The sequence below is a fragment of the Tinamus guttatus genome, unplaced genomic scaffold, assembly GCF_059628265.1.
Source record: "Tinamus guttatus ecotype Peru unplaced genomic scaffold, ASM5962826v1 Tinamus_guttatus_pri_ptg000008l, whole genome shotgun sequence".
Taxonomy (NCBI): domain Eukaryota; kingdom Metazoa; phylum Chordata; class Aves; order Tinamiformes; family Tinamidae; genus Tinamus; species Tinamus guttatus.
The window spans coordinates 2,941,812-2,960,846 of NW_028288542.1; the positions used below are offsets into that span (position 1 = coordinate 2,941,812).

General features: G+C 37.2%; 1 protein-coding gene across 1 annotated transcript in view; it reads right to left on the reverse strand.

Annotated features, from left to right (window-relative positions):
• CFAP47 (cilia and flagella associated protein 47) overlaps positions 1–19,035 on the reverse strand; it is a 284,853-nt gene that overhangs the window by 119,564 nt on the left and 146,254 nt on the right. The window contains exon 50 of the mRNA XM_088521979.1: positions 16,872–17,009. Coding sequence (XP_088378105.1) covers positions 16,872–17,009 — 138 coding nt within the window. The remainder of the gene's footprint in view (positions 1–16,871; positions 17,010–19,035) is intronic.

Below are 19,035 nucleotides of genomic sequence, written 5' to 3' on the forward strand. Positions count from 1 at the left end.
GCAGAACTCAGGGTCACAGACTCACAGACTCACAGAATGGTTGAGGTTGGAAGGGGCCTCTAGAGATCATCTAGTCCAACACTCCTGCTCCAGCAGGGACACCTAGAGCATGTGGCACAGGGTGGCATCCAGGTGGGTTTCGAAGATCTGCAGAGGTCCAATCTGGGCCACATGTTTCTCCTTTTCTGTTGAAAGCACCTGAGCAGTAAACTCAGGGCGTACAACAGTATGATATCCAGCACTTGTGACACTAGTAAATATAGACATAAATATTTATCTGCCCTCACCTTCTTAAGCATTGCAGTCAAAATGATTTTCTGAACACAAAGTGTGCCAAGGTTAAGAATATTCCACAGGTTGAACAGCAATTCACTACACTTCAGCAACAAAGGAGGGGGAAACTTACTAGATTTCCAAAACAAAGCTTTTTTTTTTTTTTTTTTTTTTTTTAAATGCTCATTTACTTAAGAGACATATTCTGGAATGATACATTCCAGGAAGGACTATCACAAACCTTACCAGATCACGTCCACAGTGCAAACTGTATTTCTGACTCTTTAGTGTAAGGACAGAGCCATACATTCAAAAGAATCTGCATCTCACTCCATGAAGAGACAGGATAGAGCAGACCCTGTGCTGAGTGCACTGAAGGAACCCAAATTATTCCAAAAATAATTGCAGCCGTTTTGTGGAGCACTCGCAACTTTCGAGTGGGATGTGCTGAATCGTTGGGAGCACCCTGCATCCCAGAGCCATTTGTATCCTACTGTTTCCTCTAAACTCTCCCTATATGGCATTATTTTGGCATTTACGGCCTGTTTTTTGCCTGGAAGTGTCACATGTCTCAACTGATGAGCTCAAAATCAGAGCATCAGACCATTGTGAAAACTAATGGGTCGATGATATTTTTGCGGTTTCTACATAATGGTTTTAGTAGTCTGGCTAGCAAGCAAGAAATGGAATTTTTCACTGATTAGAATAAATTTGAGATGAGATTATATCTGTTTGCTTAGAATGCTAACACACTACTTTAAAATGCTCAAGTGCTTAACTAAGGCAGAGATAAATTATATGTGCTTTAAAAACGTTATTTGATTTTTGTAATCAATACAGTTCAAAGACCTGGAAAAAAAAAGAGGCTAAGGCTAAGCAGAGAAGTCTGTTCTAAAAATGTAAGCAGCATGCATGTGCAAAACAAGGAAAAACTAGTAGCCAGTATGAACTGGAAGTGCAGAGAAGGATTGCTAAATATATCTAAATATCTAACATATAAAAATCATTTTTTCCCCAGATTTTAACTGAAACACAATAACGGCAATCTTCACATGCAGCTATAAGCATTCTCCATGTCCAATGGAAAAAAATCACAGGTGGTGGGCATTAAGTGCATAAGAAAAGCAGCAGGAAAAAAATTGCAATGCTAAGAGTAGAGAAGAACTAGGGCAGACAGCCCACACATCTTCATTAATGAATAGTTTCAATGAATATTCTAGAGAAATATCTGTCTGAACTGCCAGAGGAATAGCTTATGTCTACCTGGACAGCCGACGCAGCTCATATTCCACCAAGTGCCCTTCCATGCCCTCGCTCACGGTCAGAATCTCCAGCTCACATGAAACTCGAATGTCTGGCACTCTGTGTTAACAAACAGAGCTGGGACCTAAGTCGTGAGCAGATGCAACCCTGATCATATTTATGCCAGGTATGTTCTTAGGTAAACAAGTTATTCCACTAAGTGACTCAGATTCTTAAGAGTTTCTTCCAAAGCTGTATTGTTTTTTCTTGGTTTTGCCATGTTTAGCTGTATTTCTATTGACAGTTTTTTTGTCTTTTATCCCTGTCTAACTACTCCATTTTAATCTTCTCTCTGGGGATGCACCTGTAAGATCTCAGAGAATGAATAAAGAGATTACTGCTCAATCCTATTACTCTGGCATGTAAATCTGCTAAGGATGCTCACAGGAAACGGGGCCCTTAGATTCCCCTCATGGCTCTCTGAGGGCTGGGGCACCATCAGTAACCTCTGAGAATGCATATAAAAATAATGTAAATCACGTAACAGGGACTGGGGTGGGAAAGGGAACAGAAGGGAAGGACATATGTCCTGTCACTGTAGCCACCAAAGATAATTGCTTGCATATTTTTTTCTGCAATTTGGCAGAAACGGTATTCATTGACAGGGCTTAGCATTGCACATCCCAAGTAGGTACAAACTGTGGTTTATTCTAAGAAATCATCTGCCATATGAACATCTCTAGTAAGTTGTCTGACAGGGACAAAAATCATCCTGAAAAAGCAGAAGAGAGCTCAGGAGTCATTTACACACAGCCACGGGGGATATGACCTTAGCACAGCAGGATAAATTGGACTCTGATATGATTTCTAGTCCTGCAGTCCCTTTAAATAATTTTCAAGTGTTTTCATGTTCTATAGCAGGATAATGACAGAACATGTATAACATAGGCATTCATATACTAAAAAATATTATTGGTCCAGAGAAGGAAAACTTAAATGGCTTTGTTTTGGGGGTTTGTTTTCTGTTGAAGTTTTTCTCTTTTTCTATTTATTTTAAAAAGTGATTTTGTTATGTTATATATGGTCTCTCAGAAAAAAAAAGATTTTGTTAATTAATTGTTCTCTAACATAATGGAGAAAAATATAGCACTTAAGAACTATGAATTCAAGCCAAAAAAAAATCAAACATGAAATTAGGCATGATCTTATAACTTGTGAAACAAGTTATACACTGAAAAAACCACCAATGTGTAATTAATGCCTTTTCAAAATTTAACATCAGTCAAACACAAGCTATTGAATGAGTACCTTACTGAAATATAATGCTCTGTGACAGACAAAAGATCCAACTACTGTAGAAAAAAATGGAGTAGAAAAGCAACACATTCTTTGTAATTAGCACTCTTAAATCTCAAAAGATGCCCACAAATGTGATGTATGTTGTAAAGCCTCAGCAATGCGTTCCATTTTAAGTCTTAGCATCTGAAGTCTGTTAGAATTTGTTTTAAAATTCTCCAGCTGTTTGGCACTCTAAATGTAATATCCTGGTGTGGCATATACTTCCAACCTCTAAGTGTTCTTTATTACTCAATTCCAAGTCATATTCAATTCTTCACCAGACAGCAAATTCAAAATAAGATTTTTGAAGATGAAGCTACTCAAGTAACTGCTCATTTGAGATTTTTTTCTCTTGCTGTTCATATGCATGTGATTTCACACTCTGTACTGAGCAGTGCAACTCCTTCATCTGAGAGGCAACACATCGAATCAACTGAATTACAGAAATTAGCCTGAAATTTAGAAACTACTTAAGCTGTTCTTCAGTGCAGAGTAAGAGGGTAGTTACCATAGAATATTTGACATAATACACTCTTTTAATCCACTGTAACTGTTAATGGAAATACGGATTTTTTAGGGAAAGGAAAGAAACTCTGCTCTGCTTAATGCTTTCAATTCTAAATACTATTTTAAAGCTGTACTTCTTAATTTACAGTCAACCAACATATCCCAGATAAAGCCAAATCACTGTATTTCACTAAAAAGTATTTCTCAGTTTGGAATACAACAGCTTTTTAAAATACCTAAAAAAAACCTTTAAAAAGGTTAGCAGCACATGTCCTTATTTTGAATATAGAACCTAGTAAAATTCATTTCATCCCTTCTAACTACCAGGTAACTAATTTAACAAAATTTCTTGGCATACATGTGAGTTTCTAATTGATTGATCATATATGAGTTTATTTTAATTTTGCTATATGAATAACAAGGGTCTTCAGTCAAAAGACAGTTTTTTCCTGACAGGGTTCTCCTTTAAATTCTCTACCAGGCTCTAGCAGGCTCTATCCTACATAGTTTCTTTTAAAAACCACACTAAATCCATGAAAATGCTTTTTTCCTAGGAGAAGATAAGATAGCCTTACCAAAATTACACCCAGGCACCCCACAGAGAGATCCCAGACCACTGTTCATTAGAAAAATGGTTATTCTGCTTGCCAATAAAAAAATATAATTTTTATAATACAAACGGAAACATATCTAAAACAGGAAAATTATCCAAAGATCTTTTATCAATCATAATATGGCTTGATGTTTCATAGAAATATGTTTCATAGAAACACGAAAAGCCAAATGCAAAAGTATTATATCTGATAAGTATCTACTTATTTTCTAATTCAGCACATCCTTTTGAAGGAACCTTTCCAGCAAGTTCACTAGGATTTGGATGACTTTCCAATCCTAGGATTTGGATGACTTCCTAATCCAAGTTTTGCCACAGGGTAGTCATGTAATTTTGCCCTCCTAGGGTAACAGGCAACACAAAGCAACAATTACAAAGAAATTCAAGATTATTTTGGAGTAATAACTATGTGAGCCTTGAAAGAGATATTTTTAAGGAGTACGATTTTCTGATCCCTTTCTGACCTTTTAGAGAGGTTTCCAGTTGAGCACCCGAAATCCTTAGCTATTTTTGGAAAACTGTGTTTAGTTCTGTATGCACCCATAGAACACAAAATGAATGGCATGAAATAGAATGCTGACCACAGCAATAAAGCAGTCAAACTTCCATTAGATTTCAGCAAAACCTATCGTAGAGCTGTACATGCAATTTATGTTTTCAATAAAATAAGCAATCATTAAGTCAAATCTGATTAATCTTAAGAGAAGAAGAGCTTTTATTTTTACATACTTTCACACCAAACAAAGCCAATCTTTTATTAATCGAATGAGTATTATTTGCCATATTAACAGAGGCAGAACTTTATATCCTTATCTTCTTTAGCAATAGGAAGAAGAAATTCTAATGCAGTGATAACAGCTATTGCTACAAATGGACCAGGCCAGAATGACCGGCAGATCCTAAGTATAAGAGGCAAAAATTCCTTTAGCGGCTGCTGACACTTTGCTTGTTCCTTTCCTCATCTAGCATACTAAGGACCACTTGAAAGACCCTTGAGATCAGATCTACCGCATCAGCTACAAATCAAGAACTTACTAAAGCACGCTGTGGCATACAATAGATGATAAGCAGTAATAAAACATAAATCTTCCACCATCTCCCAGAAACTCATTGGTAGCAAGCTAGTGGAAGGGGAATAGCAAGCATGAGATTCAGATTTCTCCAGTCTTCATGGAAAAAATACAGGTCAAAAGGTCAGTGGAACAAAAAAAAATTATAACTTATTTTAAAATAGAAAAAAGAAAAAGAAGGAAAGAAGGAAAGGGTTGGAGGGAGGGAGGAAAAGGGACGGACGGACGGACGGACGGAAGGAAGGAAGGAAGGAAGGAAGGAAGGAAGGAAGGAAGGAAGGAAGGAAGGAGAGAAAGAGAGAAAGAGAGAAAGAGAGAAAGAGAGAGAGAGAAGGAGAGAAGGAGAGAAGGAGAGAAGGAGAGAAGGAGAGAAGGAGAGAAGGAGAGAAGGAGAGAAGGAGAGAAGGAGAGGAGAGAAGGAGAGAAGGAGAGAAGGAGAGAAGGAGAGAAGGAGAGAAGGAGAGAAGGAGAGAAGGAGAGGAGAGAAGGAGAGAAGGAGAGAAGGAGAGAAGGAGAGAAGGAGAGAAGGAGAGAAGGAGAAAGAGAGAGAGAAAGAGAGAGAGAAGGAGAAAGAGAAAAAGAGAGAAAGGAAGAAAGAAGGAAAGAAAGAAGACTTTTCTGCATGGATAAGCAGAGAAGCAAGCATGTGCTCAAGAGCAAAAATACCTATTCAAAAAAAAAGTGTCTGGAAGAAAAAGAAATTGTATTCGCCAGGAGAAAGAATGTTTGTGGATTTACAAGGTTACTCTGGATAGTAAAACTAATATTAACTGAACATTAATTCAACATCTAATAGATACTTCAAAGTAAATGAAACAGGTCAGCCAGAAGTTCCACTGAAAATCAGTTCAAATTTTGGATGTGAACTGAAGAGTGACATTTAATAGACAGATAATGACACCACAAAATAGCATCTGGGATATGTCCTCAGCAAGCAGAAAAGCAAAGTGACTGCTTGCTGGCTGCACTCTATGCACTTACCTATTTACTCATTTACAATTACTGGTGTGTAATCTCTAAATTACATACGTACACTACCTAAATATAAAACTTTGCCCTTTGGTTGATAAACTCTATCTGTAATTTTGTATGATTATGGAGTCATGACCACTGGCAAAAAAGCACTGCATTAGAATTTCTTCTTCCTATTGCTAAAGAAGATAAGGATATAAAGTTCTGCCTCTGTTAATAAGGCAAATTTCCAGTTTATACTTCTTTTGTGCATAAAATATGAATTAAAATGCATTACTGCAACTTTTAAATTTATTTTATGCACAAAAGAAGTATAAACTGGAAATGATAGCACCATGGCGATCCTTTCTGCTAACATTTTACTAGTATGCAGATGAGCACTGGATATTTATATTTCTATGATTTAATGAATGCATGTTAAATAAACAATTACTTGACTTTATACTGTAAATTGAGTTTGAGAGATTACGAAGTTGACTGTATCTGCTCTAGTGTACAAAAGACAGGCTTCCCACATTAAAAGGATATGTGTAGGAATAAGGAATAGGAGGAAAGGTTGGCCAGGGATGTAAATAATAATGCTGATTGATGGATAAAAAATGGCGCCCAAACAGGGACCTGGCCTGAATGATAAGAGAAGATTGTGTGAGCCACGTGGGATGCGAGCCTCAGAAGCTCTAGAAGATTGTGCAGAGAAGCAAGCTCTACAGGATGAACGGGAAACAATGTACACGGTAACAAAGCTCTGAGCTACGCGGGATGAGTGTGGGCCGCAGAAGCTCTGGACACTCGGGAATACTCGGGAGTGCAGGCCCGGGAAGCTCTGGATACTCGAGAAGGCGGGCTGAGGAAGCTCTAGCCACGCAGGAGAGGAGTGAGGGCCATGGAAGCTCTGGACACTCAGGACAAGTGTGGGTCATGGAAGCTCTGGACACTCAGGAGGAGTGTGGGCCGCAGAAGCTCTGGACAACACTCAGGAATATGCGGGAGTGTGAGTGGTAGAAGCTCTGAACACTCGAGAAGGCCAGCCGGGGAAGCTCTAGCCATGCAGGAAGCGAGCCTCAGAAGCTTTAGTTACTGAAAAAGCAGGAGAAAAGGGGAAAAAAAGGGCAGGAAAAAAGGGAAGATAAAAAGCGAAAACAGGACACTGAGCCTCAGAAGCTCTAGAAGAACCTAAGGAGCAGTGAGAAGAAACCCTGGATGGAGAAGAGGCGGTGGGGCCTCTGGGTTGTTGTGCCTGCTCCTCTCTCTGTTTTCCCATAGATTTGGCTCCTGGAATTTTTGCAATAAAAGGAGCAAATACAGTTTAAGGCAGTAATTAATATGGGGGAAAGTTATATGTTAATCCAACTAATTGTTTCGCTTTTAAAACTTAAGTGGCATCTCCTGGAATCTTTGTCAAACTAAGCTTTCAGATAAAAATCGTCCAAACCAGTTGTCTTCCCTCGTTGATTTCCTGGAGATTTTTAGCCAAAAGAATTGAGCAACAACAACTCTAAGAAAATGCATGCCAGTTTTCTTCGGTTTTAGGTCCTTTGCTGAGAAGCTGTTCCACATCATTTAGAGCAGAGGATGACATTTCTAGAAGGGGTCATCTTACTCACAGAAAAGTGTTTTTTCACTTTTCTATGACAATCCACTCAAATTAGGCCCAGTTGAACTGGCCATCCCTAAAAATTACTTCCTTGAGCACATATATCAGAGAGGTTTACCAGTGTCTGACACTTAAGACAGTCAGGAGTTCTCGTCAGCACTAAGCTCATTCCAGCCCCTCACTATTCCCACATATCAACCAGATGTGAGCATGCCTACGGTTTGAAGATCTGCAATAACTTAAACTGACAAAAAAAATAAAATTTCGAGAACTGTTATAACATAACAGTGACACATTTGCTAGAAAGACTGTTCCCCATTTAATGGATCACATTAAGAAGTTTTCTTACAAAACCTGAAATCATTTTGGAGGGAATATTTCCCTTTCCTCAACACTGCGGATATTCAGTCTTTTAGAGCTTTTCTCCCTGAGAAATAGAGCGTACAAGTTTTCCTTGACTCAAGAAATCTGGCAGATCAGCAGGATTATTTTGGAATAAGAGCAGGTGTGTTTAATCCAAGAGCACCACAACATTCCTGAGTGCTCCTGAGAGATGACAGGGTTTACTTCAAATATAACAAATCCTCCAGCAGGAAGATATGAAGACCTTCTAAGAGAGACATGTTATATCTTGTGTGACAAAGCAACATGGTGGGTTGCATTTTTAAACAATAATTTTTCTTTGTACATGAATAAATAACACCTGGCCTCTTCACTGAACCACTTGTTACTGTTTTTGAAGAAGAACAAGACTCAGACTTAACCTGTAGTGAATAGTAAGGCAGTACTGCCAGAGCCTAAAGTACAAATGGATGCAGGAACCGTGTCTTCTGAAATGTAGTTCTGAGCGTGAAGGGAGCTATATTCCAGAAAAACAAGCAGGGAGATGGCATAAGGAAAGACCAAGGCTTCATTTCCCTGGCTTTAAAAAGTGCCTTTCACAGAGGAAGTTCCACTACAGAATTGGTGCCAAATGCAATAAACAGAAATATTTAATGCCTTGCAAGTGCATCCAAATCTATCATTTATGCTTTTTACACACATACACCCATCTGTCTTTATGCACATGCTTGGGAAACACCAGCTCCCAAATATTTATAATTTTATAAAGATGTCAAGAAAAATTAGGGATCTATTATGCCATAGATGAAGCAAAGGAAACACAGGAGACACTGTAACAAATATACTACTGCGGCAGACAAGAAATATATAAGGCTATTTAACAAAATGTCAGAGTGGTCCTTTGTTGGATACTTAAACAAACCTACCGCATAACTGAATATATGAGAATACAAGAATGTGCAGTGTTCGGGATAAATTAAGAACCTGATTTTTTTATACAGGTCATTTATTTTGCAGCTGCTATAGAAACAAAAGTCTCCAGCAAATTCTAGCAGCAGACTAGCAAGAGGGCAAGTGAGTAAGAGAAACGGGAGATGATCACCAACGAAAAGACAGTGAAATGAACTTATAGCATAATTATGATTCTAAATAATATTTTAAAGTTCTGAATTTTAGAAAATGGTAAAAACACAAGAAATATACAGATGAAGCCTTAGCTTTAGATTTGTGAGGTTATTTATACAACAGCCTAACTGTTGGGCTGCTCAGCCAGCGTATGAGAAGGCATACTCAATTCTTTACTCTGCCTGAAGGGCTTAATACACACTTGCGAAAAAATTGTTCTTCCTACTAAGAAATAGGATCTTCTAAACAACTGCTCTTAGACTGTCTTACTGATACTGCTGGAATTTGAACATTTCCTTAATATTCAGATTCATGTAATAGACTCAAATCACTATGCAGATAGGAAAAAAATAGTACGAGAGACTTGAAGGAATCACATACTTGATTTGAACTCCGCTTCATTTGAAATGTCCCAAATAAATACTACACTGCAAAGTCTGACTTTGTTTTGTTTTGTTTTCTGCCGCAGTGGACACTTCCGTAGCTCAAAGCAAATGAAAGAGTATGAAGAGAGGAGCTTGAGAGGGGCCTTCCTTCTGTCTCACCCTGACCCATTACCTTCCACATGCTTGTGTGACTGTGGGGAATGGGTAAATATTAGTATTCTTTTTCATCACTATTATGTGCACCCTATGGGCTTATGATTCATAAGCGGTAAAATAAGACTTGTTTGTAAGCATGACAGAGTAGGAAAGGCAAAATGATGATCTAGATAAAAAGCATCTCAAGCACTCAAATCTAATCGTCAAGAGTCTGGGCTGCACAGAGACTACTGCTATGCTGCAAGCTTATTTGCACAAGAATATTGTCAGGGCTCATGTGAAAATGACAGAGGCGCCAACAACTTCACAGATTCATTCTGCAGAAGACAAGAGCAGGAAGAACCTGAACGTGACCAAGAAAGACAGGAGGCAAATGGTCCATAAGAATCCCAAGCCCTTCAGCCATGACAACCACACACATTATTTCGGGTAAGGGAAAATTGCTCAGATTATGTTCATTGGATTGGCTGCTAATTCATAAATTTCAGTATGCACAGAAATCTAATGAACACATCACTCAGCAACGTACTTTACAGTTTGTTATTATAGCTACAGAGCAGCAGAACGAGCAAAAGGCACATCCCACACATTTTCAATTAGGTACGAACACTTAATCTGCTTATATGTAAATGCAATCTTATACAATACGAATTCCAAAGACATACAGACACTGGCAAATGGAGTGACCGATTTGTGGTTACGGCAGATGCACCACTCCTAGCCGCCGTAGCAGAGCAATATTAAAACACCTGCTGCATGAAGGATGATGTAATCTAAAATTCACAAGGAGGCTGGCTTCCCCTGTCAGCAGCTGCAGACAGCTTTTGTTATTAATTTTAAATGGGCTATCATGCTTAGTGTGCACAGCTTTTTAATTTCACACATGCCATGCCCTGCAATATTGCACGTGGGCGTAGGTCCTTGAAGCATTGCTACATCTGAATTGTTTCAAAACAAAATGTTATTTTGTTAGTGGAATCAAGCTGTTCTGAGTATCAAAAGGGCATAAGAAAATGGGTGATATTTAGCAGATTGCAGTACTGCAGGAGAGCACCTACCACGAAAGCCCATAAGAACCGAACACTCTTTCTGACAAAGGCAGAAAGGATAAAACTGTCTGATCCTTTATGTTCTGCATATGCTAAACTGTGCCCAAAAGCTTGTATGCGCTAACACAAGCATAGCTGCAAACTAATTAAAACAAAACAACAACAAAAAAATCACAGATTTCAAAAAGAAAAGAAAGCCTTGGTTGATATGGTTGGCGCTTACATTTTCAAATATGCATGCAGTTCACACAGGGCCTATTTTCTTTGATTTTTTTTTCTGTAACACTTTTTTTGTTGTTGTTGAAGAGACAGACTTGATTAACTAATCTGACTGGGAACAACAATATATTTGAACATGCAGTGTGCAGCTTAGACAGAAAAAAGTTTATCTGAACAATCAAATTTTTGGACATATATAACTCTAGATGATGTTCAAGACTCTTCCTGTTTTTCAGTAGAAATACATTAATTCCACAAATAAAAATGTATCTGATGTATACTAATTATACCTTTAATATATTAGAGGTATATTAATCACATTATTAATGCAAATTAAGTACTAGCATTTACCATTATATCTTCAATTCTTACAATCTTTTTAAAAATATTGCAGGAAGCAATGCAAATTGCTATTTTAACTGCCATCATCCTGAGTACTATTTTCCTCATAATCACCTTTTACAGGTGCTGCAAACACATAGGAAGTAATTTTATTTTCTTCCCTGTGTGAATGCACCCCAGCGTGCTGCTACAGATATTCAGCTTGATTTCTAGCCTGAAAATCAGGGAGAACCACATGTATAAATATCATTGCCTTTCTGATGTGTCGGCTTCTCAATGAACCTGCTTACAAGCAGTTGTTTCGGAAGACAACAGGAAACACACTTAACTTTGAAGATGACATATCATGAGAACTGCAACTTTCTTAGGTTAGAAAACACCACCCGTCATTGATGACCTGGCTGAAGAATATGTTTGCTTTACCAAGACAGTTAAACCAGGCTTTGCCTGCCCTCAACACGGAGCCATGACAAAAAAGCACCAGCAGATTCCCACGTAGTGTATCTTTTGATGCTATGCCTTTCAAGTACGAAGAAATTCAAAAACCTGGCAACGGTATACGAATGGAAACCAACTCCCCAAGAAGAACTCTCTAAGAAATGTGTTGATGAAGGCAATGCTAAGGGCAGCCAGAACAAGACAAGAGCCCCATGCGACTTTCCTCTGCCTTGCACGAAGTAACACACTGCACCTGTAGGTCTTGGCAGTTTGAGGCACCACCGCGGGCTGCAACACTCGGACATTGCTGCAACGCACCAACGTGGCAGCCCCATCTCCTCTCTACTGCAGGACCAGACTCCCGAGGGAGGCTGAGCTGCTCTTGCAAAGACTGAGCCCAGCATCCCCCGCATCGCCCACAATCTGTACCAAGAGGAGCATTTCTGCTTCTGCAGGCACCACGCTCACAGCAGTAACATAGTAATTTCCTGTACTTTGTGAGGAAGTTATAATATGCACAGGAGGATTCATGGCTTTTGGTCAATTTCTAAAACAGATCTTCATTAAAAATTACTAATATTTGCCTGTGGTCTTAGTAGACAGGAATATATACATTCCTAGCACACAGGAGCATAAGGAGGCATCTTGTAAAAAGAAAGATCAGGTGCATCCTACTTCCAACCTTAGCAATCTTCGGTCAACTTTTTTCTCTCACAACAGAAAAGCCTAAGAGCTCTTCTCTCAAAAGTCAGAAAAAATGCTTCAGAAAGAACTGAAAACCTATGTCACTTAACAAAAGGGAATGTCACTATCACTGCAGCAGTCATAGAGATGTTTTTGTTTTTTTCCTAATGTAAGGCTGCAAAGAAAGAGGATTCTTCATAAGGATTTCTACATCAATGGTTTTCACTTCAGGCACTAAAACTGCCTTTTTTGTTTTGTTTTTAACTGCATTTGAAGAATCTCCTATTTTTTGTTGCCACAGATCAGCAAAAGCAGCCGTGGGGATTCTCAGCTTTGAGTTGCACATCATAAAATGTGTGATGTATCTGGCTCAATGCAAGCTACCAATGGAAGTGGTTTGCATTCTACTTGCAGGGGGCTCCCCACAAATAAGAAATCCTGTATTTCATGCTGAACTACATCTTGAAAATATCCACCAATCATTTCACTGTGATCAGTCATAGGATATAATTCATTTTATAAAAAACTACCACAACAATGTAGGTACAGAAGAAAACTGCTTCTGATAAAACTCAGTTTTTTCCCTTTGTTTAGAGTTCACAGAAGCCTTCAATCTGGCTGCCTACAAAATGCCCCCATCTTGAGGTATACGTTGGTAGAGCGGATTTAGAGAACCGAATTCTGTATTGTGGGCACTGTTTAGAGATTACCTATGCCTATGTGAGTATAAACACGTAAGTACATTAGAATCAGTGGTAGCAGATCCGAGAAGCAGAAGAGGAAGCAAGACAAGCAATAGAGAGTCCTCCAAGATGAGGAAAGACCAAACTTGGGAGGAACCAGGGAGCACCAGAGGGATCAGAACTGGTTTTAAAAAGGCTTACAGTGGCACACATACAGTTCCTTGTTTCTTCCCTACTGTGTTCATGAAAGAACATCCCAAAATTCCTGCACCTACCCTCACGAACTGCTTCTTTTACACCACCCCAGGATAATCAAATGTTCTATTATAACAAAGAGCTTATTTTCCATTAGGTATCATTCTACTTGATATCTCAGTGTTCTCACAACACATTTTCTGACATATTACTGCAAAAATATTTTACTAGGAAAAGCAAATGACAGGGAATTTTCTTTGGAGGACCTTGAGTTCTGTGGCTTGTTTTCACCAATTCTTAACAGAATAAGGGAGACTGGAGAGACAAAGTTTTGTAATTCATAACAAAGGTTTGATGGATTTAAAGTTTCGTTTTCCACCAGTGTAAACATAGCCTCTTAAGCAAAGGTTAAAATAATTTGGCAAAAAAATGATCATCTCTCAATGAATTTAAGAAATACCTTCATAAGTTGATCGGACAATCTCACATGGTTTAACGGAAACCAAACTGAACCAAAGGCCTATCAGTAACAAAGAAAAACGGTGAAATCACACTTATTTTCCATTTTGTACCTAAAAAATGCCTTTAATTCATATAATCAGTGAAAGCTTACTAAAAAAAAATCCATTTTCTCTTTTTAGCTACTTCCAATGATATTTAATATTAGTATTGCACTGATAATTCTAAAATATGCAGCTAAATAGGCAGAAATGCTTAGCTTGAACAATAGAAGTGTAATTTAATTCATGACCATTTCTTCACTTTCCCAATTCAGTAGATATTTCAGGATTATCGCCAGTATTTTCCCTGTATCACTCTTGATATTTCTTTTATGATTAATTCCTCTTAATATCTTGACATCTACCAATTCTCACTTCTGATGCATTATCTGTATTAATCACCTTAAACTGTTATAATCCTTCTTCTGTGAAATTCTATTGATTTACTATCAGATTTTGAATGTCATCTCCTTCTACTTTGCAGTACACAAAAAAATAAAATAAAAACTACTTGTAGGAGGTGAATGTGAGTAAATGTTCTTGAACTTGCTAAAGCAATGAATGTTAAACAGTGATTATCTTATTTCCTTGTAAGTACCTTCTTAAGGACTTTGTCCTATTTATAGCTCTCTTGATGCCAGTATTTAGAAAAACATTACTCTTGAACACTACTGCTGTTCTAAACAGAAGTGAATTTGTACTGCCCTCACATAATTCACTTTACATTATTTTTTAATTTAGTTTGAGATTTTTTTTCCTGAGCTTTGAAAATTCTCTGTTTAATATTTCCAGATCTCCTCTCAACTCCTATGTTCCTCAGTTCATCAAAGATTTATTTCCTTTCTGTTTTTCCTTTTGTAACCCTACCACTTTGCAGCAGGCTTATCTATACGTAAAACCTTATGAAAAAAAAGTTTAGCTTACTGGTCACCTCACCGCCTTTTTTACTATTTTCAGTCATCATCTGAAAATAACATCTTGAAGTGCCCACGACTTCTACATTTTTCTCTTTCTTCTAGCCCTTTTGCAGTTTAAATTCATATTGTACTACCCACTGCTAGCTTGCATGAAAATAATGGACTATAAAAATATGGATTTGTATAAGAGCTACATAATCATAGAAAACATTCACTATCTTTTGCTAAATTTAAATATAGCTCTTAAAAGTAGTGCATGTACACAACAAAGCGTATAGTATGCTAGCAGCCTAAGCTGTGAAAAAAGGTTTCAAAACTCATACGAAATATTTAACAAACCAGAATGAGGTAATGAATTTGCTAAATCAAAGAAACAACGTAAATTCATTGATAGGGCTTTGAACAGAGAACAAAAAAACTATCCTTTACTATTACCAACATTAACTACTGATTGCATTAATCAGGGACAGTCACTGAGCTATGTTGTCTATACAGACTGTAAATTATTGAGACTACTCGTATCAGAGATCTTTCTGTGGTTTGCTACATATTGTCAAATATAGATATTAATATAGATAATATAGATATTCTTAGACTGTAAAAGCATAGACTTTCTAATAGTAACTTAGACTAAATAAGATTTTATTAATAACTAATTATTTTAAAATGAGACGAATTCTGCCAGAGTGAAATTACAATTATAAAGAAGACAAAGAGAACCTCTCCAGTTGCAAGCATTTACCACTAAGAGCTAAAAAATTATCGATTACAATAACACTTTTTTCAGGTTATAAGAAACTTTTGATTATGACTTTCCTTGTGCTTTGACATATTTTTTCCATGCTTTGACCATAAAACTTAATGCTTGATAATTAAAAAACATTCCAGATTATGGAGTTAAAGTCATAAAAAGTAGAATTCTAAAGGCAAAGCTCTACAAACCAACGTAAAGAAGAAAAAGGAGAAAGCAGTTTAAAAAAATAAAAACATAAAAACAAGTCAATTTGGAGTCCATGCTCGTAATCACTAAAGGGTTCCTCTGGAACATTTAAAAAATATCAACAAATTCCCAGGAACTGTTTATAATAAGCACGAGAGAGATGACAACCTGAAAGTAACCAGCTAGTTGATATATATTGTGAAACTAGATATATCGTGCAACCATATATATTGTGCACCATTAAAATCACAGCAACTGATGCTTACAAATCAGCTAGATAAAAGCAATCAATATAATTTTCTTAATAGGCAATTGAAGCACCTTTTTTAAGTAAAAAATGAATCAAGAATGCCATCAGTTGAAAATAAGGTTATACCATCCTTGCACTACAGTACAAAATATGCAATAACATAAAAAAAAATCAGCTTGATTAGTTAGGTAAAATGAAAGCTTAGATAGGATAGGACTTTTACCTTTAAACACCTTCAGAGTTATATTCTACTTTAACTGATGGACTGATCATTGATGAAATACATTCAGCCTGGAAAACAAATTTCTAGCCTTTGGATAAGGAAAGTTCTCAAAACAACAGGAATTTTGAAAGTACAAAAATGACTAATAAGATGAAGCACAAGAAGTTCATCTTTTCAGTCCAAAGTTTCTATGCCATAAATCAACATCTTACAATTAAAAAAAAAAAGCATCTTTTTTGATGAAGCATTTTTGAGGTAATCCTACAATTTCTATTATCTCCATGCAAGCACACACGTAACTCCAATACATTCCACTTCCTGGAATGTTCTCTTGTATACCATGACTCTGCAGAGTGAATGCAAAGCGTTATTGTAAATGTCCAAAGCAGCCTCTACCGCTAACACTTAAAAGAAAGTTTATTCCATATACTTAGAGGGATATAAATTCCAGAAAGTGTCAGCTTTGACATCAGCACAGTGCACAGTTAATATTATTGAAAATATTTAAAATAAAATATTTAACAAATGTTGGCACTTGTCATCCATACACTGAAAAAAAAAAAAAAACCCTAGACCTTTCGGTGTCAGTGTTGCAGGAAAAAGAAAAATAAAACAACAGCTAAGTTTAAATTCCATAACACTTTTTTCAACAATCACCAAAAGAGAACTTTCATATATGCATGCAATAAATTTGACTTTACATTGTTCACAGGCATGGAACTTGTCACACAAAATACACATTTCATTCAAAAATACATTATGATATAAGTTTATACAAACTGATAATGAAATTATCCATAATTATAAACATACCTATACGTGCTGCATCAACAGCAAGTGGTGTCTCTGGTGCCAATTTCTGAAGGGCCTGTTCGCCATCTGTCTTCTCCAGTGAGCTGTTATGTTGAGACTTCTGTTGGTCTTCATCTTCAGCAACAAATGAAATTATGCCTAAAACAAATAGACACCAGATGTTATATTAGCCGGGGCATTAGCTTTATAAAACAGACTGCCAGACTTGCACAAATATTTCCTGAGTTCCAAACCAATGAAAAAATGAAGTAAAACCTGAACTCCAGGTGTCAGCCATCCAATTATAATTTATGGTAACAAAAAATATGTCTTGATTGAACCCAAAGAAATGAACTATTTTTTCCCCCAAATAAGAGCAATTATATCTATCTGAACTAAAGACCAGGGATATGAAATATAGGCAAACCGACTTTTCAAAGATTACCAAATATGGACAAGCATTCTTTCTTTCCAGTGTAATTTTCTATGTCTAGGTTTGATTGCTTACATTATTCTTTTTAAATCACACCAAATTTTAATCTATTGCTGGAACATAATAAAAGTACTATTTAAAATATTTCCACCATACCTATTTTCTCCTTTTTGTATTCTGCAGAAGTTTTAGGATAGATAAGTATTCAGCAGTATTTAGACAGTAAAAGAATTTAGTGTGGATAAAATACACTGGAGTGAAAAAATGCAGATTCCTATCTGATTAGAAAGTATAATAAGTAAATAAGTAATTAGAAAGTATAATAAGTAAATAAGTAATTAGAAAGTATAATAATAATATAGTATGCACATAGTTTCTGTCTTTCCAGAAGATTTGAAATAGCAGCTTGAAAAAAAAGTGTGTGGGGGAGGGGAGGGCGGAACGCAATTCTTCCATTATGTGTTTCTAACTAAGAGCTTTTAATCAACACAACTTCTTGGAATTCATATACATCATTACTATTTTCTCTAAGTCACAGTCACTCAACATTTTCATACATTCTGGAGAAATAAATATAAATTGCAGGCTTAATTCTTGTCTCAGAAGTATGAAGAAAAACTCATTGAGGAGGTAATTTATTTTATGATACTCTATTTTTTGTATAAATGCCTAAATGCAGAAAGAACTTTTGCATTTAAGAACCTCATAATTTATGTGAGAAGTTCTCCCAAAAGGAACTGAGGAAACTGCATCTTATTAAGGGTTTGGGAAAATTATTCATAGTGGAACTTTCTTAATCACAAATGGAGAATTAATATAATTATATCCAAGTGCCATAATAACTTGAGATTTTTTTTCCTCCTCAAAAGCCTACCCACATTTAACAGCATTTTTCTTTCTCATGCTTTCAGTGAGATAGAGAGGTGGCAACAGGCCATGTTGTGCCATGATGTGCTGTGTTCCCTGACAGGCTGAATTTACCACCTTACTAGAAGGAGTAGCTAAGTGCAATTCAGGGAACTGCTGCGTCTTCTTGCTCTTCCCGAGCTCATTACCTACAACACGCTCCTCCTCACTGTACTCCTCATGCGGGTGATGGGCTGCAAAATATGTGGACAAAAGACACCCTCCAGCAGCAGAAATAGCAACCGGGCCCCCTTCCAGGTGCACGCGAAGAAAACATATAGCCTGAACCGAAGAAGATGGTGGGAACAGTCTTGAGAGAAAAGGCCAAGCCCCAGGCAAGCCAAGGAAGGCGCAGAGGGACCTTGACAAAAGGAGTCACAGGGAGGAGAACTGGGACCACGCAGCTCCCCGGTTCAAGAAGCTCTTGAGGCTTCACCAGACGAGGCCTAATCAGGCTTCCTATACACACACCTGTACACAGGCCTTGAGCCTTAGCTTGCTCCCCCTACGGACATATTTCTGCAGGAGCCTGTATTCATACCTTAAACTTCCCATATTTTTTTCCAAATGCTTCCAAGAAGTCACAATAATGTCTTAAAAAAGCAGTATTTTTTTCATGATATGCCCTGTAATAGCTACCTTAGGTGGCAATTTTGACATGGCCAATACTGACAAATTATTTCTGCTACGATAGATTACATCAAAACTTTACAGGAAAGCAAGGTTTTATCATCTTCATTCTGCCACAGTCTCTTTTTTCCCCTGCGAAACAACAACTGATTAGCAGAACTGTAATGAACCAAAGCAGAAAACAGTTAAAAAGGAGGTAGATATGTATTTAAATCC